The sequence below is a fragment of the Pimephales promelas genome, chromosome 7 (genome assembly GCF_988280905.1).
Source record: "Pimephales promelas chromosome 7, fPimPro1.hap1.1, whole genome shotgun sequence".
Classification (NCBI taxonomy): domain Eukaryota; kingdom Metazoa; phylum Chordata; class Actinopteri; order Cypriniformes; family Leuciscidae; genus Pimephales; species Pimephales promelas.
Window position 1 is genome coordinate 29472685 of NC_142775.1, and position 27661 is coordinate 29500345.

Here is a 27661-nt window from a genome sequence, read left to right on the forward strand (position 1 = left end):
AACTCTATAGCATTAGAGCTAAAAATTGTGCACACAAACATTCTCCCTTATCAGAATGAAAATATCACTGAAGCCATAAAACAACATTTGGCACATAGCAGTCAAGCTTCTTTTGTACTTTGGTGGTGCCACTTTACAGTGAGCTTCTACACATCAGTTAATGCATATCATGAGCTAATGGAAATCAGACAAATTTAAAGCATTTATCAATCTTTAGTTAATGTTGAATATATTAACATAAAATTTGTGCATTGTTACTACTTGAAAAGGATAGTTCATCCAAAAATAAAGATTCTGTCATCATTTACTTTATAACCCTCGAGTTATTTGATATATATATATATATATATATATATATTAATCCATGTTTTCCATATGCATCTCTGTGTTCAACAGAAGAAAAACAAATTATACAGGTTTGGAACAACTTGGGGGTGAAAAAATTTAATCCTAATGTTATACATGTATAACCACAAGTTGTTACTGTCAGTTTCATGTTAAATATTTATTTAGTTTAATTTTGTTTGAACAGCATTCACTTACAGTGCCAATGTCTTAAGACATTAGTCATTGAAGTAGTTCAAATAATTCAAGTGATTAAAACTATTAGTAGCAATTAAGATATTTCATCACAAAAATGTTAGCTACATACTGAAATACATATAAGTGTTCATCCTGGTCTGAAACACAATTGATGCAAATAAGGTTGAAGTTCTAAACACTGTTTGCTGACAATGAAAAGCAGGATGTGAATGGATCCACCTCTGGTAAATATATGCACCAACAACTCAAACATTTGCCATCACAAGGTTGGATTATTTATTTTCTTATATCAAAATATTATGAAAATAAAATACAACAAATTTATTTCAAAAATATATAAATTATACAGATTATATTTATATATTATAAGCCTTTTGATGCAGTTCAGATTTGTAGTCTAAAGAATATAATTTTGTAATAGTTATATTCTGTAAGGCGGTTTTAATCATTTTGACTTGTTTCCATGCTGTAGAGCAGTGGTTTTCTAAAAGCGTGAAGCCTGAACTTGCCTAAATGTGCTCTTATTGATTAGTGGGTCAAACTTCATAGTAAGTGTCCTTAAGACACTTAAGATTTAAATTAATAATTTGATACAATGCCCTTATTGTGTACATGCATTTTATTCTGGTGCCCTTTCCCTTACACCTTAACCCACCCTTCCTAATCATACCACCAAAAACCTAACTTGTATCCCATCTTAATAGCTGCAAAATGTATAATATTATCACATTAAACTTGAATTATTATCACAAAAAATGTCTATATCCAAAAGGAGGAAAATATCATACTTTAGCTATCTTACTATATCTGGAATCATAGACTCAATGTAGTCAAAGCCATTTTGAGAAAATCTTTTACCAGGACAACTTTGCCTTTTTGACAAAATAATATCACAGTATAATCACTGCATTAAACATGCAATTATGAAATATAACACTGTAAATTCACAAATCCAAGAAAGTCTGCACGAACACCACAGTGAATTTTGGATTTAATGTGACTAAATGACATAATCTGTTTATATACAAAGTGAGGATCAGGGGTCAAGAAGTTTTATAACAAAAATGTTCTTTGTACCAGAAAATTGTCAATATTACATGGCATGCTTATTGTCTGTAGTTTTATCTGACATAGAACTAGCACAGTTCAGATGATTATGTGATTATAATTCTTTAATAAATTACACAAATATAAAAGTAAAATTAGACATGTTTAAAGTGAAACATCAAAACCCAAAGTGCTCGCAACATTAAAAATATTTACACTTTCTGTCTTCGAGCATTCATCTTCAAGGCTCATGGTTTTTTGTGACAAAATTCTGGAAAACAAAGTTATAAAGGAACAAGCATTATTGCAGTATTCTTCATTAACAAATGTGCCTACACTTAAAGTAACACATGATCTACGCTAATGTCCATGCATGTTTTGGTCACAGTAATAGGAAGATTATTTCCCTTTAAAATATTTGCAGGTTATATGAAATATATGTCAGTGAAAGAGCTAAATAGTCCATGCACTCCAGAGCAAACATTTAACATAACACAACAGATACACTATTAGAAAAAAAATGACACACAAGCAATCACTACAATACCCTTTGAAAAGGTACTACACAAATAAAGATTCTTTATAGGCCTCTATGGTTTCATAAATAAATTTCAATTGCACAAAAGTTTCTTTATAGTGGAAAAGTTTTCAGATGATTTAAAAATGTTCAATACACTACATTTTGGAGCACAGACTTCAGTCTCATTTTAAAGTAGACCCTTGGCAGATTGTTATTGAAGTGAAAAAATTTGATTGCAGTTGAAAATTATTTATCATTTTACTTTATATGAAACATTTTTTTGTATGTTGAACTCAAAAACTGCTAGAATATCAAAGCCATAAATCTAAACAAGTTGTGTTCCAAATTTGAGGTTTATTCAAATTACACGCTCAAAACAAATTACTCTCAAATACACACACACACAATTAATGAAGAGTATTTGCTTTATAAGCCAAATCTGAGAAAATGGTACCATCTAGTAAAAAAACAAAAACTAGTAAACATTTTCATTTTGAAGCCTTGCCAATAGAATGAAAGCCTATTAATAAAGACTGCATCATTTTTATAGTTAAATGACCCTGGGATTAAAAATGGCTGTTTCGAAGAGGGACATTTTTGTCCTTAGAGTAACTATTTTGTGTACCTGAATAGATTTGAGAAAGGAAATGAGGGTGAAACTATAAAATTCCAATAAAAATAACGTCCAAAATGTATGCAGTTGGCATTCACACAGGCAAAATTATATGCTTTGTCCTAACGGATGCACAAGGGTTAAAGACCAGTTGGACTGAAATACAAAAAATAGTTCTTGTATGACATCACTGAGAAAACCCCCTTTTGGGAACTAGAGTGTAATAAATATAAGGTACAAATGTGTACCATTAGACCCAGGGACAGATGTTAATCAGGGATAAAGAAAGAGAGCAAAAAGGGAAATAAAGACAGCCTGCCTACCAGGTAAGAGGGGATAGGAAGTGAGGATGATGGTGGAGAGGAAGCTCCCCACTGGTGTTAACAGAAAAGTGCTTCAACGCCTGCAGGAGTCAAAACCAGTGCCTGAAGCAAATCAGAGAGCGAGACGATTCCCTTCACCACATCCTCTGTGTCCACCAGCACTAGACGGTGAACCTGAAAGAGCATATGTACCTTAGTCAGTGTACAGTAGACACCAACACCATGTTTCTCTTGATGCGATTAAAAACAAGCCATCGTTTCTTGAATACTCTAGTATAGACCTTATGTAGCCCCGCCCCTTTCCAGCGCTGTGCTCATTGTGTTCTGTCTTCCGGTTTGTATTTTCACAGTTAAGATCTTACGGATTTAAGAATGAACCATTTGTTTAAAATCTTCCTAGCCAACTGACATTTTTTATAACATCTGCTTCAAACATTACATTTCTCATGATAACTTTGGTTAACTCTACAATAAATAACTGGATAACTCTTCAACAGCAATGCCATAGAAATATAGATTTACCGCAAAAACGGAAGTTCAAAGACAAAATTCTAAAGATGGCTGAGCTCAATGTCATGTAACATGGCAACTATTTGTTCTAATACCTCTGCCTCAGCAATGCGATCAATGATGGTTTCGAGGGTCTCGTGAGGGTAACACTTCAGCACCCCCTCAATGCAGCACCAGCGGCCCTGAATGGCTTCCTGCATAGTCATGTTTAGGTTGTTGTAGCTTTGCTGTGCAGCCAAATTCTGTTGAAGAATCAGGAAAACATGTACATGCTGATAAAACTGACAATACCAACTTAAAGCTTTGTTTAGTACATCTGAAAGCCATTTGCTGAAACATTCATTAAATAAGAGGTGTGGATGTGAGTCTACGTACAATGACATCAAATCTGGAGTAAAGAGCCACCACTTTCCCTAAAGAAAATGCAAAAATATCAGAAAAAGATAAATTAAATATACTTTTGGTTTGAAGAAAAACAAACAGCCTTACTCCGTACCTTGCTCGTTGATGACGGGCAGGGCTGAGACCCGTCGCTCTACAAATATTGATAAAGCGTCATAAACTGTTTCTGTCTCCCTGATAGTCGCGATGCTCTTGAATGTTCCGATTTCCACTTCCTCAATCCGCTTCTGTAGAAATCGTGGCTTGGGGATCATAGTGCCCTGAGATTCATAAAGCAAATATTCAACATTCAATACAGAATAAACATTATGAAAGATATTAAAAGCACCAGCACACTCTCATGGCATATTCATAATTATTTTTCGTTTTGGCGAACTGGTGGCTAATCTGTACGAATTGTTTCAGTCTCATTTGTACGTTTTTGTAAGATCTGCATTCGCCTCACTTAAAAAAAATACAGATAAAAATGCGCTACTTTTATCTCAAAATTCAAACTTTTCTTTATTACATTTGTGAATTTACATCTTTGAGACCTTTTTTCCTAGAATTGTGATATATAGTTTATAAACTAGCAATTGTGAGATATAAAGTCATAACTGCAGAAAAAACTCGCAATTGCAAAGAATATGGAATAATTGCAAGTTTTAGTTTATAACTCACATCTAGTAATTTCAAGTTAGAAAGGTAATTCTGAGGGAAAAAAGAGAACAATGCTGACTTTATAACTCTCAATTGCTAATTTATGCAAGATTTAAACTCAAATTTGCAATTGCAAGTTATAAAGTCAGAAATGCAGGATATAAGCACACAATTACAAAAGAATATAGTCAGAATTGAGTCTCTAGCAATACTGACTTATCGTTATCGCAATTCATATTTTTTTCTTGCAATTCTGACTTCTTTTTTTACAATTCTAACTTTTTTTCAAAAAATTGTAAGTTTATGTTATGGTAAGGATGGCGGATGAACCCAGAAGCAGACGGTGTGCAATCACAGATAGTTTATTGTAGACAAAAAGGAGAAAACAAAGCCCACGAGGGGGCAAAACAAGACTCTGACAAGGTGACTGACTAGACAAGGTACTGACAAAATTCTACTAAATAAACGACTGACACGAGCAATAGATAAACAGGACAAATACTCTTGACAGGTACTCACAAACTTGGCACGGATAACATATGGCAATGAACCGACACAGGACAGCAAACACAAGGGGATTAAATAGAGAACACTAATGACGAGGACAGGTGAGACTGACTAGACAATAATGATGAGACGAGGATAACAAGGGGGCGGAGTAGAGAAACGAGACAACAAACACATGGCCCAAACAGGCCATGCGCTTGCACACAAAACATGATTCTGTCATGATCCGGCCACACGACTAGAGAAAATTAAAGACAAGAAGGCAGAATCATGACAGTTTATATCTCACAATCCTGACTTTTTTCCCCTCAAAATTCTGACTTTTTTTACTCACAATTGCGATATCTCCCAGTTTTTATCTCGCAATTCTGAATTCTTTTCCTCAAATTGTGAGATATATATGCGCAATTGCGAGTTATAAAGTTAATTCGGAAATAGGAAAAAAGAAAACAATTCTGACTTTATAACATGCAAATTGCTAGTTTATACGAGATGTAAACTCGCAATTGTAAAAAAAAAAATGTCAGAATTGTGAGAAAAAAAGTTGCAATTACATTTTTTTACTCAGTGGTGGAAAAAATCTTGGTAACGCTTCCTTTTACAGTACAGTACTTACAGTGTACTTACCTAGAAAGTACTGGCTAATATAAGTTAAGTACATGGAACAGGGGTAGGTTTAGGGGTAGGTTCAGGGTAAATAGTATTTACATGGGTAACTGGACTGTAAAAGGAAGCGTTACCAAAATCTTCTTACTGATGGTTAGGTTTAGAGGTGGGGTTAGGGGTGGACCGGCAGTGGGGTAAGTTGGACTGTCACAGCCTTTTTTTAAATCAATCAAGCATTTTGTTAGTCAACGTGGATTTTTTAAACCTCAGTAAAAGGTGTTTTATTTATAAATGAGTGCACATTTAATGCAAAGTTATATAAAGAGAACAACATAAAAGCTCTTACAAAGATGTGTAAGAACTTGAGGATACGTTTATGGGTGAGTATGTGGAGGACGTTCCCTGATTCTGGATCTATGACGGGTAGCCGGTGAATCTTGTTCTTCAGTAAAGAATAAATGGCTTTGAAGAGGCTGGCAACAGAAAAAAACAACTCTCTGTGACCAGAAAGATTACAGAAAAGAAAAAAAAGCATGCAAAGTGCAGTAGAAGTCCTGGTTTACCTGGATTCAGGTGTGATGCTGATCAGGGTGTTGAGAGAATACTGTAGATAGATCTCTGGAAGAGGGCAAACATTAGTACTTGTAATTTAAAACATTACAATAATACATATACATATTTGTCCTTAAAACTATACACAATCACCTCTCCATGTTTCAATCTTGTGTTCCTCCAGCTCATAAATCTGAACCTAAAACAGAAAAAGAACATGATCTTATCTTTATCAATGTTGAAAAAAAAAAAAAGAGTTGTGCTGAGTTCATAAGATTCAAAACATTATATCTAATGTTTTATCATGCAATAATAGTTGAAATGTTTTGGATATATACATAGATATCATGAGGATAATTCAGTAACAATTTTCACAACTAGCAAGCTTTTAATACTGTTTATATGTCTATGTGGTGTTGTACATGTGCTTTAAGACAAACTGTGCAAATTCATAAGATAGTCTCAAAAACAAGGTTTTAAAATCGCTGGTGTTTCTAACATCACAAACTACCTTGTAACCAATCACGTCAATGTGTGATCGTCAATGAGTGGATCAATGAGCTGGTGTGGAGGCGGGGCCAATTAGCATATTCATAACCACGTATACTAAATGTAGAGTTACATTCAAACTAATTTAAGAGATTATTCAATAATACAATTATTGACTACAGGGGGGCTTTAAATTTGGAAAAAAAAGGTGTTAGATAGCGTCTTTGGTTACCAAGGGTGATTTGTAGTAACGATGGAGAATGTTGATAAAATCTGTAATGGTGAGCATCCCTGTAAAGAAAAAGCACAACATAAACAGGAGCACTCAGGTAGAAATTTAAATGTTAATTCACACAAGCCGCTTTGAAACTATGACCAGACAATACTGTACTTAAAGTTCTTGAACAAATTACAGCTTGAAATTAAAGTACCAAGAGGCTAACATTACCATAAACAAACCAACTCTCACTATGCACTGAAACTGGAATACGTTCCTGCACCAGAGTTTCTTTTCAGTAGGAGGATATGCTTTCTCATTAGCATGGCTATTATTACTCCCAGAGAAGGTTCAGGGGATTAGAGCTCTACCCTGCCATTTCCCACCAGACACCATCGCCCAGAAGCCACGCTAAACTTAGACGCTGGCACGGACGGAGAGAGGACGGGGTGCTGAGTATGATCAATCAAAGCTGTGTCAGCACACACATGTACAGTATGTATGATGAATCTTCACTCGAGAACTGCAATTTCAAAATGGCCAGGGTTTTTATTTTATGTTTTTTGAAAGTAGTCTCTTATGCCCACCAAGGTTGCGTTTATTTGATCAAAAATAAAAACTGTAAAATTAATAAATTAGTAAATCTTAATTTAATAGATTTCAAAGTGATATTTATTCTTGTGATAGCAAAGCTGAATTTTCTTCAACATTACTCTAGTCTTCAGTGTTACATGATCCTTCAGAAATCATTGCAATATGCTGATTTGCTGCTCGAGAAACATTTCTTATTATTATCAATGTTGAAAGCAGTTATGCTGCTTAATATTTTTATATTGAAATGTGATACATTTTTCCAAGATTCTCTGATGAACAGAAAGTTGAAAAGAAAAGCCTTTGTCTTCACGGTGCCTTTTGATAAATGATGATTGATTACTGCAGAGGAATTACTGAATGCAATCAAATATGTGTCATCTGAGGATCTGGTGAAGAAGCTGTCCGCTATCATAATATTGATTTTGAAGATATTGAAAATTATAGTTTTGACAATATGTTTGAGATATTATGAATAAGAGCCAGATGCTGACTGTACTGAGAAATGAGCACTGACGAGGACAGTGATGATGGTATAAAACATCTGCTAAGACTGAAGCCTCTCAAGCTCCAAAAGGTAACGAAATGTGCTTTATTTGATTTTTCTTTAATTGCTACAGTAATATCAGGAGAGTTTTATATTATCACATGAGTTTTATATTATTATGTTAGATATGAAATATGTAAAAATGATTGGAGAAACATTCATGCATTTAAGGGTTAATGCTGCGATTTAGTCAAAAGCAGCTGATCACCTGTAGAAGATGAATTGTGTTATTACTGTGAGCAACTATTGGGAAAACCAGTGCATTCCAGAAAATCCCTTAAGGTGCAGAAACTTCGTCGAATGTCATCCACAATCTACGCATTTTCTATTACATATATAAGATCCACAATCAAATGGAGGGTAGAGCTTGGACATAGCGGTTTAATGGGATTCCTGAGTGTTTTAGCATATGTGAAACATGGGTTAGGTTAGTATGTTGCAGTGACATTATAAGATTTCAGTAATCTGATGCAGGCTCACAGCTGACCACCCACACTTTGACAGGCTCAGCAGAACCCGAACGTTTGCTTACCTACGAAACACTGCAGCTTGTTGTCCCATAAAGGTGCCGCTCTGACCCCGTTTGCAACCATTGCAAAGAATGCTTTCTTCACCTGAACAAATTACTCGCATATTTCACTGTTTATGCTCTCTGAACATTTCAATATGAATCCATAATTTGAATGTAAATCAATCAAAAACACTGTAGTGAGGGATGTGAATTCAGCTCATAAGCACACCTGCAGTGTTGTGTCAAAGATGACCAGTTTGGAGCTTGTTGGAATGGCATCGTAGCAGCAGTGACTCATGAAGAACTTGGCGTACACGTCTGAGTCAGGGTATTGGAGAGGCTCTTTAGAGGGAGACAAAGAGAGAGACCCCTGCTGCAGGTCGGTCAGTCTGCAGATGTGACTGTCCTGATACACTCATATATCCATATTTCCAATTAATCGATTTAAAAAAACTAGCATACTTGTTTCATTTAGAAATCAATCAGATTTATCAAGGGATAAGATCTCCCCAGTAAGAATTTTGTCACTTTACAGAAGATTCATAGACCAACACTATTTGTGGAAAAATAAATGGGGGAGGAAAGTTGTTGGTTACACTTTATTTCGATAGTCACTTTAGACGTTCTACTAATTATAAGTAACTTTTCAACTACATATCAACTAACTCTCACTACAGTATTGGTATATTATAGTAGACTGTTAGGTTATGGTTAGGTGTTAGGCTTTGGGTTAGGAGAATAAGTTTACTTGTAGTCGCCAAGTTACTTATAGTCAGTTGAATGTCTGTTGGGGGACCAACAAAATAAAGTGTTAGCAGATATTAAGCAGACAGTCTATTAATACTCAACAGTTAGTTGACATGTAGTTGAAAAGTTACTTATAGTTAGAAGAATGTCTAAAGTGGACTATTGAAATAGTGTTTTTTGGTTAAAAATAGCATAAACATAAGACAGCTAGGGGAGACTTTTACTTCACATTTGTGACCAAAGGTAGCTATACTGAGGCTTTGTAGATTTGTGGTAGCAGTGATGGACACTAGGGGCGTTCACGACATGTCGGAAATACCGTTATTACGAGATTTCGACTTGTAAAAACGTTATAGAACTTTCAGGGAGCTATGACTTGTGCCGTCTGATCGCTGCAGATTCATATTGGCATTGATAGTGTTGCCAGAGAAAGGCATAATTCCAAACCCAAGGATGTGAACAACTCAGAGTACAATTTCATGTTTTCATCTCATAATTACAACATGGTGTGAAAGCAGCACCTTCTCAAATTTCTGTGGTTCTAAGAATAAGCTGAAATCATCATTTGGGGACACTAAAATAACTACTATTTTTGCGCTCACTTTTGCTTCAAAAGCAAAACACATAATCCGCATTATTGTTTGTATGACTTTCCAAAAGACAAAAAAATACATTGAGAGATTAATAATCACACTGAAAAAAAAAGCCATTTTTGCAAAGTGTCTGGATTTAGTCTTAAACCCCTTGAAGGGGACAAGTTGACTTCTTGCTCAAACCTTTTTGGCTTACCATGACTGGAAAAAAATAATAAATCACCATTGGTGACTTAGACCAGCTAAGAAATGGGTGTACAGAAGATACTGATAGATACCTGTCTTCTTCATGGTAAGCCCCTCATCCTCCACAAAGGGGAACTAAAACATAGAAGATATTGACTTTTACTACAAGGAAATATGCTCAAAAAAGCAAAGAGGACATAGGACACCTTATGTAACCAACTATTAAATCAAAAATATCAAAAGAAAATGTCAGCAGCAATAATGTTACTGATCTGCGGCCTTGTGCCTACAGCCAAATCCCAGCCATAACGGATTGTGACTGTTATTGCTTAACCGCAGCAAATCCTGCCACAGAACCCACAGAGGAAGGTCTATTATCTCAACAGTATGACTAGAAAGATAAACCAGTTTGCATATAACATTTTCACATGACAGGGCTCCAGACTGTGACAAAATATGAGTGTGCGAAAGAGAACTCGTGTGTCTGTGCCAGCATGCAAATACTAAGTTCTCTTTCAAGTCTTGCAATTGAATGGACAAATTCACACAAAAAAACATGTCAACATAGTCCGTCTTGATTCGTATCCTAGGAGACATAGTCTGTTGTGCATTAAGTGAACTTATATGGTCAAGAAAGACACTCACAGTATCATGTAGGCCTTCTGAATCAGCTCTGAATTGACTAGCTTTTGTAACTTTATTAACCTTTAATTCATATAGTCAAATAATATGCAATGTTATTTTACATTTGATTATTTTATTCAATTTCTGTACCTGAAAACTAATGTTAGACCTCCTCTTTTATTTTATTAGTATCTTTGCTCTATTGTATTTATTTGTGCTTTTATTGAATTTTATTTTTTTACAAGTGCATACCAAATCACACCGAAACCGTGAACAATAAAACCGTGATACAAACTGAACCGTGAGCCGTATTTGAAACGTTGCAGCCGTAGGATAGTGTCACAGTCGGAAGATGATTCAGAGTGAGAGGTATTTGTGGCGAAAAAGGCCAAACCCACCATTTTTGTGAAGAAAAAAAAAATGGTTAAGGTAGTGTAAGGAGACAAATTCCATGACCTGCGAATGTTGCAGTCGCTACGCCATAGCTCTGGGGAACACGAAGCTTGGCGACAGTGCAGGCACTTCAAGGTTTAAACACAATACGCTAGTTAAACACAATCTTAGCCTCAAGCATAGAGTATGCGGTGACATGTTAATAAATCAATGCCCCAAAAATTTTCAGTTGGGGGCTACTGTGCTCCTAGTGAATAAAGATAGTCTGGAGCCCTGTATAATGTTATATTTCTGACAAATAATTAAACACTAACCAATACTCATGCCACAAAGTCTAATGTTAACTCTAGTTGCCTTGCAATCCCTTTTTATCTTTCTTTCAGGAAAAGCAAATGTAGTTAATTATTATGAGAAATAATGATGTTTTCATGCTACATATTTCTACCTCACACTTGAACTTGAGGCCTTGTCTCCATGCACTGTTCAGATCTCCAAAAATAACCTCAAACATAAACACAATGTGCAAAGCAACCAGAAAGACTAGTTATGCACATGTTATCTGTTGAATCCAGTCATTTTGAAATGTCAACACTGAAACAAGCCTGGAGGGGGGTCAGTTTGTTGACTGAATTTGTTAAACTTCAGCAAACATAAAGATAAATGTTGATATGATCATTTTTTCAAGTTTAAACTGTCACAACAGTTCCTGGAATAAGATTCACCTCATCAGAAACGTTGCTCTCTGGGTCTTACCTCAGTCAGGGGGTCCATGTTCCGGGGTCCCACTGTGAGGCAAACGTTTTCAGTGCTTGAGCTAGCCTGACATGAGCATACTTCAGCTGTACTCCCGTCCCTGAGTGCAGAACACAATCTAAATCAGGAGAGAAAGCCGGCCCAGGCACGCAGAGGGCTGAACGTGAGACGGGGGAGGAGAATCACAGTTGTTGCGACTGTGAGTGGCTGTGTATCCACAACACCCCTGCATTAAACCTGGTCCTGGACAGCATAAGCAGGACCTCAGTCAAAACAAGATGACTTAACCTTACCCATTACAAAATGTCAAGGGAATTTAAGACATTTGTGACTTGCTAATTTATTAATGCATGTTTAATGATAGATCAAACAGCTGAAAAGCATACGGTTGACATTAAGGACCACTGTTACAATGATCACAGTATGTGCCTTTGGACATTGTGTTCATTTTGCTCTCTGAGATTAGGCCACCATTTGTGTTTTATTGGCATTAACAAATGGTGTTAATTACTGCTAAGGCTACTTCAACACACTTCATGCTGCTGGCTCAAGGATTTTTCTTCTTGGTGTGAGGATCAAGGAATTGATCATTCACTGTAATGCGCTGGAAGTAAAGAGTCTCTTCTAACAACTATTAGAAGACAACAAAGTGACTCCTACCTTAAAAGTGCGTGTTGCCACCGCATCTGCTCATCATGCTCCAGTTGATGGTCCTTCATTGGGATCTCATGACCTTGTTAGTAGTTTTCCAACAAGGCATTTAAAGGCAGTTTGTTTTATGCCTTTTTCTGTGTGGGACTGCTCGTACTTATTTCTTTGTGCACCACCATTTGAACCAGTGGGTGTCGTGGGGACAGTTATTCCTCATAACTGTGTTGGTATGAGTCATCCATTAACGCTTAGCACCGACTTTGGCGGTCAGGAGGAATGAAAACAGATGCTAGTTACGCATGTAGTGTAACTGTGGTTCTGTGAATTTTTGATGACCGGCAGAGTTCTTTGTGATTCGGAATGCGCGAAAAAGCTTTCAGTGGCTTGGTGCCTGTGCATTATATCCCTACGACTCCTTTTCATAACCTATCTGGCTGGTGCTGCGATAATACACTGGTGCACCACCTCTGGCAGTCATCTGGAATTTACAGAATTACAGTTACATACGTAACTAGCATTGTGTTTATCTTTACAAAAGGTGATTGTAGTTTTGCATGATTGGCACTCCTCAAACTAAAAGCGCAAACACATTTAAAACACCATATCATTTTCAGTTATAGTAATGTGATTATGATTATAGTAGTATTAGGTTTATTCTTGTATGTACTAGGGCTGTAACTTTCGTGACAAAAATCGTTTCCATTTACAATTGTGTTGGTTGGTCCGATCGAACGTAAAGTGACAGCCCTAATATGTACAGAAAAAAAAAAATGTAAGTTTTGTTTGAGTGACATTACTACTTTAAACTACTATATATAATAATGCAATGGGGGAAAAATTGTAGTCCTGATAATAAAATAATATTATTGTTTAATAATTAATAATAATTTATCAAATCGTGGCATGAGTGTATTGTTGCATACATTACCCCTTCAGATCAGCCAAGTTATTGTTGCATAAAACAGTTGTGATATGCTCAAAATAAGTGTGATCCACAGATCGCTCTGAATATTTCAACACTTTTGAGGACCTAAGAAAAATGGCTACGAAAGAATTAAACAATCATATTTCAAATAGCAATTTTAATTTAAAAACCCTAACCTGAGCATGTTGTTTCCCTTCTGCCAGGCATACAAATTTAATTAGAAGACATGACAGCAATTTTTTTAATTTTGACAATAGTATATCTTTCCAAACATCATCTTTCATCCCACACATTTCAAATCTGCCCAAGAGATGCTTTTACTATAAATAGAACCTTTGATGTAAACAAATCCAAATTATTTATAGGCCCATTTAGAAATGCAATTAAACCCCAAAACAAAAGAACTCTTTTTCCCCGCCACCCACATGCACTGCATATACACACACCTGCATGTGTGTTCCAGCATCAAAATACTGCTTTGAACACATACAGTTGGCCAGTTATTTTATTTAGTCTGCTTTCCAATCTTCTCCAAATGCAGAACTGCACAACTCTAAGGGCTCTACTAGGAGCTTTAGGTGAGATGTTAAGTATACACACAGTTTTGAAGGTCTGAAGTTCCAGGGTTGTGGGGGTCAAGCTTAAAAGTCATTGTGAGAAGGCAAGCTGTCACTGACCAGGCTGGAGCTGGAGGTGGGACTGGGACTCAGGCTAACAGTACTCAGTAAACTCATGTCTGGAAGACTCATGGTGACTGACTGAACTTCCCGATCAGACAAGTCCTCGTCTTCAGCATCAGATCTCTGACTGACCATCACACTGAGAAACAGAGAGAGCGACATTACATAAGAATGGTAATGAGAAAAAGTTGTCAGTGAGGGATGATTGAAATAATGTACTGTACATACCTAGATCTTGACAGCTGAGGTCTATGTCCATGATACGACTTGGAAGACCACTATGAATACAAGCACATACATAATGAAAATATAGTTAACTCAATTTATTGATTTTATTATCTTCAACAGAGTTCACACAAGCAATGAACAATGAATTTCCACTACCTTAATAATAGTTTTAGGTAAACAGGATAATAAAAAAAAAAAAACATAAAAAAAAAAGATTTCTGGGAATGATTTCCATTTGTATGTCAGGTACCAATCTACTGTATAGGAATACGTCACATTACAGGACTGCATGGTTTTTAAAGCACTAGTGGTGCACAATATACCGATATAATATACATTTTTTACACATTGGTATCGTTCCAAAAGGGCCAATGTGAATAGGCCGAGAATCATTCCTGTATATTTGACGTGCGTGTAGATGTGAGAGTGGGGGCGGGGATGTGTGTTTTTGCAAGAGCACATAGGCCTACATTATGAGTACAATTCCTGTCAGTATAAATATCAAGCGCAAGAAGACTGGAACTTGCGCGCTGTTTTCTGTCAGCCTTAAGCCCAATTTATACTTCTGTATCAAATTCACGGCGTAGCTAAGTCGTAGGCGGTGTGTAGCGTGCGTACCCTGGCGTGCACCTCTCCAAAAATGTAACAATGCGTCAATTCAACGCGTACCGCAAGTGCTGTGATTGGTCTGCTAGAACCACTCCCTCGGGTTTCACATGCACCTTCTGCATGTGTAATTGCGCGTCAACACAGACTAAGACGCAGAAGTATAAATGAAAACCAAAGTGTCCTAAACTACCTGGATAATCACGTGTGCAGTGGTCCATTAATCACACGTCCGATTTGCGAACTAATGACTCCTTTGAATTGTTAAAAAACAACAACTGTGGTGCGGCTGCACTCTCATCAGTACTTACGTGATGAACAGAATCTGCCAGGTTCCCCAGGTGCACCCTCTTCTCACACAAATCCCTCAGTAAATTGATCGCTAAATGAAGTATGGAAAGAGTCAAAATGGACAGTGACACAAACTGAGTCTAGATGTATATATCAAAACACGGTGCAATGCAGACACACCTTTGCTCCTGCTGAGCCAGTATTTCTGTTCCCATTGGTTGAGGAGGATGTTGAGGTAGCGTGGTTGCTCAAAGAAGCGGAGGTACCGGGAGGAAGCATGCGAGGGAAAAACCCGCTCAAAATCTCCTTTACGAGTCAACTCATCCTCACTCTCTGCCAGCACACGCACATCACCAGGAGTCAGCACATCAAGGATTGTGGCACAGAATTCCTACACAGACATAAACACATTTCATTCAAATGTGTGAGGAACTGAGGTAATGCAGTCATTAGTATTAACAGTAACTTCCAGCTTGGGTTGAATGTCCAGTGCTTTCCGTGTAGATTAAGTGACCATCAGTGATAAATATATGATAAAGACAGGACGTGTTTGAGTACCTGGTCTCCAAAGCGCTGGCTCAGATAAAAAGCTCTCTTTACTTTCTCATCAGTCGAAATGTCTGATCGCCATCTCTCTCGCACCCCTCCACATAAACTGAACAATGTAGAGTAAAACAATAAGAGACAAAAATAAATAATTTTTACAAAATAACAAAATTAAATGAATAATATGCACTTTCACTACCATTCAAAAGTTAGGGGTCTGCAAGACTTTTCAAATGCAAACAAAAAAATCTCATACACACCAAGGCTGCATTCATTGGATAAACATTACAGAAAAAAAAAAACAGTTATATTGTGAAATATATTATACAATTTCAAATAACTGTTTGCTAGTTAAATACATTTTAAAATGTGATTTATTCCTGTGATGCAAAGCTGAATTTTCAGCATTATTACTCGTCTTCAGTGTCACAGTGATCCTTCAGAAATCATTCTAATATGCTGCTTTGCTGCTCCAGAAACATTTTCTTCTTATTATTAGTTGAAAACGGTTGTTTTACTTTGATGAATAAAAAGATTAAACAAACAGCATTTATTTGAAGTAGAAATATTTTGTAACATAATAAATAATCATTTTTGATTTATTTAACACTTCCTTACTGACAAATGGTACAAAGTAGTCATGAAGTAAAATTAAAATGAAACTTAGACCCCACACTTTTGAGTGGTAATGTATAAAAATACCAATTAATATACCGCAATACAAATAAATATACAAATTGTGAAAATGTAAAACCAGAACTGACCTGCTGGTGGAGCTGCTGGCACTGGAACTGGAAGGCTCATTGTCTTCTCCCAATGGCAAGACAAAGCCAGCAAGGTTCAGCAGGTCCCGTATCATCTGACCCTTGATGCTGACGTCCAGCGGTGTGTTCGAATGCAGACTACAGAAAGGAGTGGAAACATTATGGTAACAACATTTAATACAGATGGCAGGATTCTGTGGAACAACAGAACATATTGGAAAATTTCTAATTATGAAACTAAATTGAAATATTTTAATGGGAAAATCCTCTGGTTCAGTGCATTTATGAGGCCAAATCCTAATCTTACAGGAACTGATAAAGTTGTGATTAACTATAAGCAGTACCAGTGACACTTCTTGAAATATAAACTCTAAGTTTATTTATTACGGTCCTTAAGTTACCCTTCTTTGTGTGCCAAATAAACACCAATTAACACACACTCTGATTATTCCAAAAAATAATATACCCAAGTAATATAACTTCGCTCCTTACATCAGAGTAACTTATGATTAGTAACTTAAAAGTAAAGTTGCAACTAAAACGTAAAGTTGCCTGACAACTGTAAATTCTGAACAGCTTCAGTTCAGCTAGGATTTCCAGTATGATGTACCTGGGTGAGATGTTCACCTCCAGCACCCATGGCTTCAGATTCTCATCCAACATGATGTCAAAGCCAAACAGCTCATGACAGCTATAGGCAGAACGTACATGCATCTTCACCAGTGAGTTCACATAGGGGTCAGACCTGCCATGGGAAGAGAGAAAATAATACACTTAAACATAGTGTGGACATATACAAGGGTGGTCTGCAATTACAGAACTAGACAAGAAATGCAGGACACTTACGCAATGATGGTTTTGATGACCATATCTTTGATCTTCTCCCAGATGAGAGTGGTGTTGATACCCTGGCAGCCCAAGTATTGCCACAGTGCCTTCAAAGCCCTGTATTAAATAAAACCTCAATCATTAGACTGAGTCCAGCTTTAATATTTGACTTATACTGATTATCATGAGGCCATGAGCTGGCTGCTGATTAATTCATAAACCACCTTACAATTGCAGGGCAGACTCCCCCTGAATACCTGTCTATTCTTTATTCTTACCATTTATGGCCTTGACAGGCCTTGTCATCGCTGTTACTCTGATACTCAGAGTTCTTCTTATTTACACTGTAGTTTGTAAGGTGCATAAACTTGTTGTTGAGGGTCTTCATAGAAGGAGAGTATCTGTGTTGAATAAAATTCAGAAAACATCAGTTTAAATGAGCAAACTTACCACATTTGCACATTTTTAAAAGCTTTGTTGATTGACATACTCACTTGCAACTTGCAAAACGTACTAGTCCATCGTTAAAGATGTAAACACGGAGTGGGTCGTAAGAAGTCACATACACGTAGATGCGTAGATCAAACTTATTCCCACTGATGAGGTAGGGCTTGTGAAGATACCTGCATAAAATACAGACATTGTTAAAAAAAAAAACCCCGAAACCTCCCTCAACGTGGAATCATATATGTTCCAAGGTTGTCCAACTAACTTCTGCACGAGGAGCGGTCGCTTGCGTGGCATTTGGCTCCACTTGTGAATGACCTGAATGCCAATTCCACGTGCAGATGCAGGCTAAATGTGAGAAATGACAGCATGTCAATGACAAGAATCTCAGAGAGTAATTTCACAACAACTGTGGTAATGTAATGGTACCGGTTTGACAATCCATTTCTGCTTGCTGCATCCATCCTCCCAGGCCTTCCTCAGTAGCTTGATATCCTGTGGGAGAATGAAGGAGCGTGGGAAGAAGCCAAACTCTCTTTTGCCAAAGCGTGCCTGCATCTTGGACAGGTTCCTCCAAAGTCGGTCCTTCCGGCCGATCTGAAAGGAGCCTGGAAAGTGGTTCAGCTGCCAAACAGAAATGCATACTTGTTAACACTGAACTGACAGGAAGTATTATCCAATTATGAAAGGTATCAAAATAATACCAGCAACTTAACAGATAATAATTTCCAGGTCATTAAATATGAGAAACAACCTTGATGGATTTCTATTAGACAATGGTAATATACACATGATAATTTTACCTTCTGAAACTCTCTAATAGCCTTGAACCCTGGTGACTTCATATGGTGACCCCAGCAGCCCAGCCAATCATGACTCTCTGGAATTAAGAGCAGCACATGACATAACAGACCGCAGACTATATGCTGGAATACATAACTTTTGCAGTCTGGACGAGTAAACACTAGTTGCTGAAAATCAGAGCCAGCCTGCAGATTTTCAGCAGTCAAGAGTTGGCGGATTTCAAAGAAAAATGCACACCGTATGATGGGCACAGACTATAAATCCATCCAGTCAGAGGATGTTAATCATGTTTGACATTTAGTGATTTCAGAACACATTGATTTAATTGCTCATACATGACCCTGCATTTCTTCTCTTCTCTATGTTGCTTTATAATCTAGTTGTCAAATAAACATGGCATTGTATATTAGAATGGATGAAATTGGTATTTTGGCCAAAATAGAAAAAATATGCTGCAGTGACGCTGCACTCAATATTCCTCTCTATGCACATGCTCAGTTGCTCACTGCCTATGCGAACGCGCTCATGTACCGCTCATGCTCATCGGAAAAGCAAGTTCCGCTCAAATAATGCGACAAGAAATTTCTATGTAGTAGCATACTTGTTAAGATAAAAGTTTCTCCTAATTACATAAATGTAAACGTAATTTCCTAGTAACGAGGTGCATGTTTATGAGTTTGTTGTGTTTGGAAGAACTTGAAAGTCTGATAGTGTGTGATCCGGAGTCATTAAGTGCATGATGCCCAGTTTTTCTGTATGAGGCCTAGCATTTTAAAATCTGTTATATATTACGTATATAAAAAATCGTGTCATGTATTCCAGCCTTAATGCAAGCAGAAAACTACTCGGCAAACAGTTTTCATTTTAAACATTGCTAAAAACAACATAGCAAAACAGAAGCGATTGACTCACTCTTGGTAGCTTTGAAGTGCGATCTGGAGATGGTGTTTTTCACCACATTGGGAGTGACTGTAGTTATCTTCCATTTGAGTAGCTTCCTCTGTTCATCAGGCAACAGCTCCACTGTAAATTGTGGAGAAAACGTTAAAACACAGTTTTTAAATCACAAAAGCTGTTTTTTAAAAGAGAAAAATGTGTATTTAAAAATCTGTAATTATACTGCCAAATATGTGTCTGACAAAGGTAATAACGAACCCTAGTGTCATTTATATGAAAGATACTTAAAGGGATAGTTCACCCAAAAGGATAATTAGCCCCTGATTTACTCACCCTGAAGCCATTCTATTATTTCTTCCATCCTATTTAAAAACTCACTAAGAGAGTAAAGAAAAGTTATGTGAAATGAAAAGAATGTGTGGAATGAAAATAAAATGTAAATGTAAAGACAAGCAATGTTAACTGAAAAGAAATTATGCAAATAAGCCTTTAAATAAATGCTCTTCATATATAGGCTACCCTCATATAATATGTGTGTGTGTGTGTCTTAAAATGTAAGGGATAATGTAGCTTGGTTGGGGTGGTGGGACTGCTCGCGGTGGGCGCCAGAAAATTTCCCTTATTTTCAAATCCAAAACTTGACAGGTATGCTCCGGAGGTTAATTAAGTCCTTAAGTGGAACGATGAATTTGTGTAAGAAAAACCTCCATATTCGAAACTTTATCGACTAAAACAACAAGCTTCCAGCAGATGGTCGTAAAAAACAATTTACGCCAAAAGAGTAACACTTGAACTTGACACACAGCGTAATGACGATTGCGGTTGCCCAGTCCTGTTTGTTTGAACTGCGAGAGCCGTCATAGCTTACACTGCTCCAACATCGTCAAGTGTTACTCTTTTTATGTCAAATACACCTAGGATGACTTCAGGGTGAGTAAATCATGGGCTAATTTAAATTTTTGGGTGAACTGTCCCTTTAAAGTCAGAGCTTGTTGTGTGTGCCAACCTCTTTCATTGGCAGTACTGAAGTACAGTGTGGGGGACATATGAGGGAAGAGACTGGAAACAAGTGCGGGTCTCTCCACCAGATCCCCCTCCACATCAGGACTAATAGGCTCCTCCACACTAAAAAAACAAAAACAAAACACATATGTATATATAGATTAGCAAGCCGACAACAGAATCTACACACTCAGAATGTATTCAGAACCCCTACTTAGAAAATCTACACATTCCCTGACACATAATTTAATAAACATTTTGGCTCATTTGAAGATGCTTTCATCTGGCAATAATAGTATAATACCCTCAGCTCCGTTGACTAGGGGGAAACAATTCACACAAAAAAACAGCAACTCTGACTGACATACCCATTTTGTGTTCATATTACAATTGCGACAAGAATCACAAACCAGTTTTGAAATCTTGGACCAAAATATGTATACAAAGAATCTTGTACTATATGCTTTAAGGACCTGCCAACAGCCAGCTTCCTCGTATACAAATAAACCACTTCAGATAGAGACTCCAATAAAAAATGATATTTAGCAAATGATTTAAATAGAACACCCAGACAAACATACAATATACTAAGTCAACTTAATAAATCAGTGGAAAACGGATATTGAAAGCAACATAACTCACGTGACAGTCATGTAGAACCGCTGAGGTTGATTCAAAATGGCCTTAAACTCAACATGGGCATTTACTTTGAGTGGGAAAAGCAAAACCAGAAAAACACCTACTACAAACAAACTCATCAGCTGGACGTCACTTCATGACAATGGCTCCACGGGCATGACACAATTCACTAGAGACTCATTTTCCTGTTATAGAGGGATAGTTCTACTCCTATCATAAGAACAATTGTGGGACCTTTCTACAGGCCTCTGGGTTTAAAGCTTTTCTCTGACATTAGAACAAACAAACAAAAAAAATAAATTGTAAGGTCCTCCTCTGTGTGTTGGTCATCACCATGGTGATGTCAAGTGACTAGAAGAGAAACATGTAAAGTCATAAGAAAAAGTATATAAGAGATGTAATCTAGCTTACATAGTCAGCCTTACTTTGCATTCAAAATCTCTGTAAAAAGTAAGCCTTTGGCAGATCACCAGCAACAAGCACAAAGCCAGGATTAGCTACCAGAAAGAGATCTTTGAATCAGCAAAAAGATAAAAAGGGGTATTTACAAAATACTGTAGCTGAAGTAAAATTCGGATGAAAAAACTGTGGACCTCAGTGTGCCCAAAACAGGGAATATTTTGTGGAAAATGTATCACTTATCTATGCGTTTTGTGGCAAAATTCAGCAGCTTGGATTTTATATAGACTATCATGTTGAAAGCGTCTTTATTCATGATAAATGAATATGCATGACAGTCTTAATCATAAATAATAATCTACCAGAGTTTGTGATTAAAACCTTGCTTAATTATTACCATTTAGAGGCCTGACTTCACTTTACAGGTGGTGAATTTGCACCACAGTTTCTAGAGAGTTAAGAAACATGATGTATGCGATTCATCCTTATACGCTGAATGTTTTAAAAATAAAAGCATAATTACTTGGACGAGGCTGCCATGGACGTTGTTGAGGAGACATCACAATCATCTGAGGAGCAAAAAGTAACATTGTTTTTTATGAAAACAGTCAGATAATGACAAAATATAACATCATTCAAAAACATGCTGAGGTTAAATCCACAGAAAGAAGCAGTTCTGTAACCATCATCACTGAAGTCATTCTCCAGCTGATCTGGAAGCTCCTCCTCATCAACATCTACCAGCATTGCATGTCTGAAAAGTGAATTACAATACAGAAAAAAAAAAAAAAAACCTGATCATTAACATGTGACTTATATGAGGTGCTCCTTTAAGTAAGGTCCAAAATGCAAACGATTTGTTCATTCAAGTTTCAATGATTCAGTCAAACCAATTTATTGATCTACCATCCAAAAGTTTGGGGTCAGTAAGATCTTTTTTTAAAGAAATGAATACTTTTATTTAGCAAGGATGAATTAAATTGACCAAAAGTGACAGAAAGACATTTATAGGGTTACAAAAGTTTTATTTTGTTCTTCTGAACTTTCTATTCTTTAAAGAATCCTGAAAAAGTGTATGGTTTCCACAACAATATTAAGCAACACAACTGGTTTTCACAAAATCTAAATAATGATAAAATGTTTCTTGAGCAGCAAATCAGCATATTAGAATGATTTCTGAAGGATCATGTAACTATGAAGACAAGAGTTATTATGCTGAAAATTCCCACCACAGGAATAAATTACATTTTAAAATATTTTTGAAACAAAACCTTTACCAAAACACTTTAGTATTTTTCCACAATATCCCTGTTTTAACTGTATTTTTTTTATCAAATAATGCAGCCTTGGTGCTCAGAAGAGACTTTTTCATGAACAATAAAAAAAAATCTGACCCCAACATTTTTAATAGTACTGTCTAATTAATATAAATATATATATATTTTTAAAAATCAAGTAAAAGCAAACACCTCTGCATCTCTGGATTTTCTTCCTCCTCTCCATCAAGTGTCAAGGGGCTTGTGTCCATCTGAGAGGCCAGACAACTTTTCTCTTTTGTGAGATGAATGGCAGATATCTGGTTTGTGACGGTGTAAACAGATGGCGAATGAGGAGAGGCCATATTATGGGCAGTCACCTCTGGAATGGCACAATCACCTCCATGCATCTTACCATCACAAAGAACAGCAGAGGGGCACTTTTCATCCATGGTTTCCATGAGTGCAAAACAAGACTCTTTATCTTCATTAATAAGGCAGACGGGCACAGAACTATCTGTCAGATGTTTTATGTTGCTCAGAATGTTGAGTGTCCTGTGTTTTGGATGTACATTGAGTTTTTGAACAGTGGTGAACTCTGCCTCAGAGCTGATTTTTGTCACTCTCTGAGAAGCTTCACTGGCACCATGTTCTACGCAGCAATCCAGCTCGTTTGCTCTAGTGTCTTCCACTATGATCTTCTCAAAATGCCTCAAATCCTTGGCCACCTTGCTGTGGTTCAAAAGCACATCCCTGCATGCGTCTTTCAAAGGCACGCTCGGTTGGGGAGGCTTTATTGCATCTGCTTTGAGGCCTCGTGAATATGTCCCATTGCAGCAGGTTATGATATTGGCAGGACTGTGGAGGTCATTGGTCTCTTGTTTGGAGTAAGAGGGCATTTTGGCATTTGGCGGCCGCATAACTCCATTGCTGTTATCCCTGAGCTTGTTGCTCGTCCAAGGCAAAGACTGATTGGTAGGCATGATCTTTTCAATTACAAACCTTTGAGAAGAAGACTTGGGTGGGGAGGGACAGGGAGGACAAACAGACAGCTGAGGTGAAAAGGCCCTTTTACCCAACAGCCCTGACTTGAACCTAAATGATTCAAGGTTCCAGTGGGGTTGACTGTGGCTATGGCATGCAGCAGGAGTAGTGTTGATATGCGGCAAGCTCTTCGATCTAACACCGCGTGTCCTTAAACCATTACTAGCACCATTCAAAGAACTAACGCTTGTGCTCTGAACGCGGCTGACTCTTATGGTAGGCACGTGTGGATAGGCACGTTGTGTGGGGATCCCTGAGACACAGTAGGGCTGATCATACAGCACTCTCACATTCGGCTGAGGCAGCGAATCACCCGCACCGCCCTGAAACCTCTTTCTTTCAGCGTTGAAGGAGCCTCGTGCATTGGGTGAATGGACTACAGCGGACTTGGCTTGGACAACGAGGGCAGGCCGTGATGCCCCATTCCTTGTGTCTTCAGCTCCACTGGAGGCCATTAGTTGCCATCGCACACCCCCCTGGCATGGGTTCAGGCATACACATAAGTGAAGAAGCGAAGGGTAGAGGGGCTACAACCATAAAACAGAGAGAAATGACACCAGTTAATGATAAAATGCTCAATGTGGAGCTTTAAAACCCTTTTTTTGCCTTTCAGCAGGACCAAAACCACCATAGACATTTTTTTATAATCAGATATGACCACATTGTCCCCCTCAATATTTGATATTCTTGATGATGCTCTTATGTACCGTTTTATTTGGTGTTAGGATATTTAGGCTGGTCTACCTCAGCAGTCTAATGTCAAAATGATTAAGAAGGCCTACTAAATCAAAGGCGGCAGGGCCTCACTGTTCACAGAAGACAAATATGAAACACAGACAATGTTAAACAACCAAAAATAACATCCAGTGATGCAAACTACTCAACTTTTTGTCAAATTTCAGTTTTAGAAATATAGTTCATTTATGAGATTAATGAGCCGTTTTTTCCGCATAGGCATAATTAAGATATATATATATATATATATATATATGTGTGTATATATATGTGTGTATATATATGTGTGTGTGTGTGTGTGCAAATATTTCAAATGACAATAAATTTCAGATCTTTTATGACTTTTGCAAAAAATTCCAAATGAATTGTAACATGAAAAGGAATAGACATACTTTAATTTTTAGTGGCCATATAGAAAATCCTGAAATGGAGAACCTACAAATATCCAGGAATTCAACATTTCCAGACCTAGAAAACTCCGGTTCTGGATTTGCTCTACTGTAAAAAATGTAATAGCATATGATGTTTTTTTGTGTAGGGTAAAACATGCTTGCAGGCCAGTGTGTTATCACTCTCTGCATTTAGGTTTGACTTTTTATATAGATAATCATTCAAAAGGTTGTTATCTAACATGCAGATGTCAGTCTGGCTAGAAATCATTGTGAAACTATAATAAGAGACAAGGCTTTAACCACCATGTCTTAAACAGTGGGGTAGTTATGGTATGGAAGAAACGTAATAATTCAAGGATTTAAAGTAATAAAGAAAAAAATGGATTTATAAATTACGCATGTACAGTCCATATAAATTACCAAAGTACCATACCATGTTTTAGAACATGTACATTTGCATACTCGGTTTAGTCTGATAATGAATTATAAGGGAACTTGGGATGATGGGCACCTATGAAGCCCAAAATGCTGCTAAAGTTATAACGTTAGGCAGGGCACAATATTTTGAGACATCCACAGTCCACACAGTGTTAGAAAGCTTGATATTATCACACTTAGTGTGAATCCTATGAGACTCTGCTTAGACCAACACCTCCCCTCGCTTCAAACATTACAACCAGCTTGTTATAATGAATAATCAATAATATTTCGGGCTTTCAGCGTGGTCTTAGTAGCTAAGTTACTCTAAGTCTAACATACATGAACTGTGCTGCACTGGTGTTGTGAACTGAGTCCAAGCAGACATACGGCCTGTGTCATCAAATCCTAGTTACTGCCAAACTAGAAAGCGATTTTAGGCATCATAGCCGTAATAACTGATGCCTACCGTTACATAGAGAGCTAGATTTTCGGACACAGCCAAAGCGGAGGTAACGTTAACGGTTAGCCTGTTAGCTCAGCACACAACAGTCGCCCCACACTGGGCTAACAATACTTTCTCGTGACATACATCACCAGCGTCCTCGTGCACGGGACGAACCGGTTTTGACGAACCACAAACGTTTAGGCAAGACACAGACTATGTCTATTTCAGTAAGTGATAAAAGGCGTCTTACCGGCTCGGGCTGACAGGGTAATTTATAGTTTCGCCTCAGAGTCTCCCGCGCGCTCGAGAAGCTCGCCTGCCGCCTCGTGCTGTTTCCCTCCTCGTGGTGCCTACACTGCTGCCTGTCTGTCTGACAGCCACCCACACACACACAATCTCATATACGTGCAGGCTGTAATTCAAATTCAAAATGCAATTCAAATATAACATTAAATGTAAATATAAATATCACATTAAACAATGTAAGGTAACGAAAATCGGAAATGTTGTCTTGGCAACTAACTGAAATCACAACTTTAGTGGGGCTACGAAAATTATTACTAAAACGTAAATTATATGAAAGTTTTATACTGTAGAAATATTGTGTGTGTGGGGGGGGGGGGGTTAAAAAGAACATAAAAAGTATGCAAAAAATAAATTGAAAAATATAAAAATGAATAATATATAATTGTAGCCTATATAAATACTATGTAAATAATCCTTAAATAACACTGGTCTGAACCATAATTTACACCTCTAGTCAAAGATGAGTTAAATAACTTAAAGCCCAACCATAATGTATAGCCTGTATCGCCTACTCACTAAGTGTGATGATAATCTGCATAACGCATAAACTGATAGATAGATAGATAGATAGATAGATAGATAGATAGATAGATAGATAGATAGATAGATAGATAGATAGATAGATAGATAGATAGATAGATAGATACAAATAAATTTAATTTAAATACAGATAGATAGAACAATTTTACCCCAGATATGAAAAAAAGCTCCGATGGAAGTTTTCTGTTGTAAAGCCTGAGTGTGACTAAACTCATTCAATATCCTTTCCAGTTATTGAAAACTCTTTTACAGAATGAAGTAACCCAGTATCACCATCTCACATGCACTTAAAATTAAATATGCATAGTGACAAACAACCTGCAATTCAAACTCTCAGCAGGTCACCATGATGTTGCACACACACACACACACACACACACACACACACACACACACACACACACACACACACACACACACACACACACACACACACACACACACACACACACACACACACACACACACACACACACACACACATTGAACAAAGCAAACATAGTTGCTATAGCTATAGAACACACATTCTGTTAAATATACCCTGGTGGCTATAGATTAAGTTCTGCAATGTGGGCCTACCTTTCAAGCTGAACCAAAGATAAGCTTGTACCCTTTCAGCAACCCTCATGAAATCACAATGCTGTGCTATCATGTCAGATTCTTAGGTGAGAGAGAGCTTGATCAGATCTTTTCTTCAGTGAGCCTGAGCCCTAGACTGACATGACATGACACTGGATAGGGTTACATTACCATGGAAAGAGTCAAGACAATTCACACCTAGGCCATCTCCATGAAGTACAGTACTCAGGGGGAACATATCTAAGAATATAAAGGAATGCCTGGATTATTAATTTAGGTTGTGTTCTGTTGTGTAAGTGTATACTTAAAAGGGTCATGAACTGA

General features: G+C 37.2%; 2 protein-coding genes across 2 annotated transcripts; both read right to left on the reverse strand.

The window, feature by feature from the left end:
- Positions 1–1516: 1516 nt before the first annotated feature.
- On the reverse strand, positions 1517–13496 carry prkag3b (protein kinase, AMP-activated, gamma 3b non-catalytic subunit). The gene is made up of 14 exons (XM_039683107.2): positions 12574–13496; positions 11914–12013; positions 10236–10278; positions 8847–8959; positions 8639–8720; positions 6984–7042; positions 6416–6461; positions 6274–6328; positions 6057–6183; positions 4053–4218; positions 3932–3969; positions 3652–3798; positions 3047–3220; positions 1517–1861 (listed from the first exon to the last, which is right to left on the reverse strand). The coding sequence occupies exons 1-13, from the start codon at positions 12630–12632 to the stop codon at positions 3104–3106; spliced, it is 1152 nt and encodes a 383-aa protein (XP_039539041.2). The 5' UTR covers positions 12633–13496; the 3' UTR covers positions 1517–1861; positions 3047–3103.
- A 133-nt stretch (positions 13497–13629) lies between these two features.
- Positions 13630–26322, reverse strand: ttll4 (tubulin tyrosine ligase-like family, member 4). The gene is made up of 19 exons (XM_039683105.2): positions 26163–26322; positions 23090–24447; positions 22304–22374; positions 22144–22189; positions 20587–20705; positions 19596–19706; positions 18683–18759; positions 18309–18503; positions 18145–18227; positions 17927–18055; positions 17711–17833; positions 17451–17549; positions 17215–17349; positions 16605–16742; positions 15853–15949; positions 15475–15685; positions 15315–15385; positions 14398–14447; positions 13630–14308 (listed from the first exon to the last, which is right to left on the reverse strand). The coding sequence occupies exons 2-19, from the start codon at positions 24373–24375 to the stop codon at positions 14131–14133; spliced, it is 3219 nt and encodes a 1072-aa protein (XP_039539039.2). The 5' UTR covers positions 24376–24447; positions 26163–26322; the 3' UTR covers positions 13630–14130.
- Positions 26323–27661: the final 1339 nt, after the last annotated feature.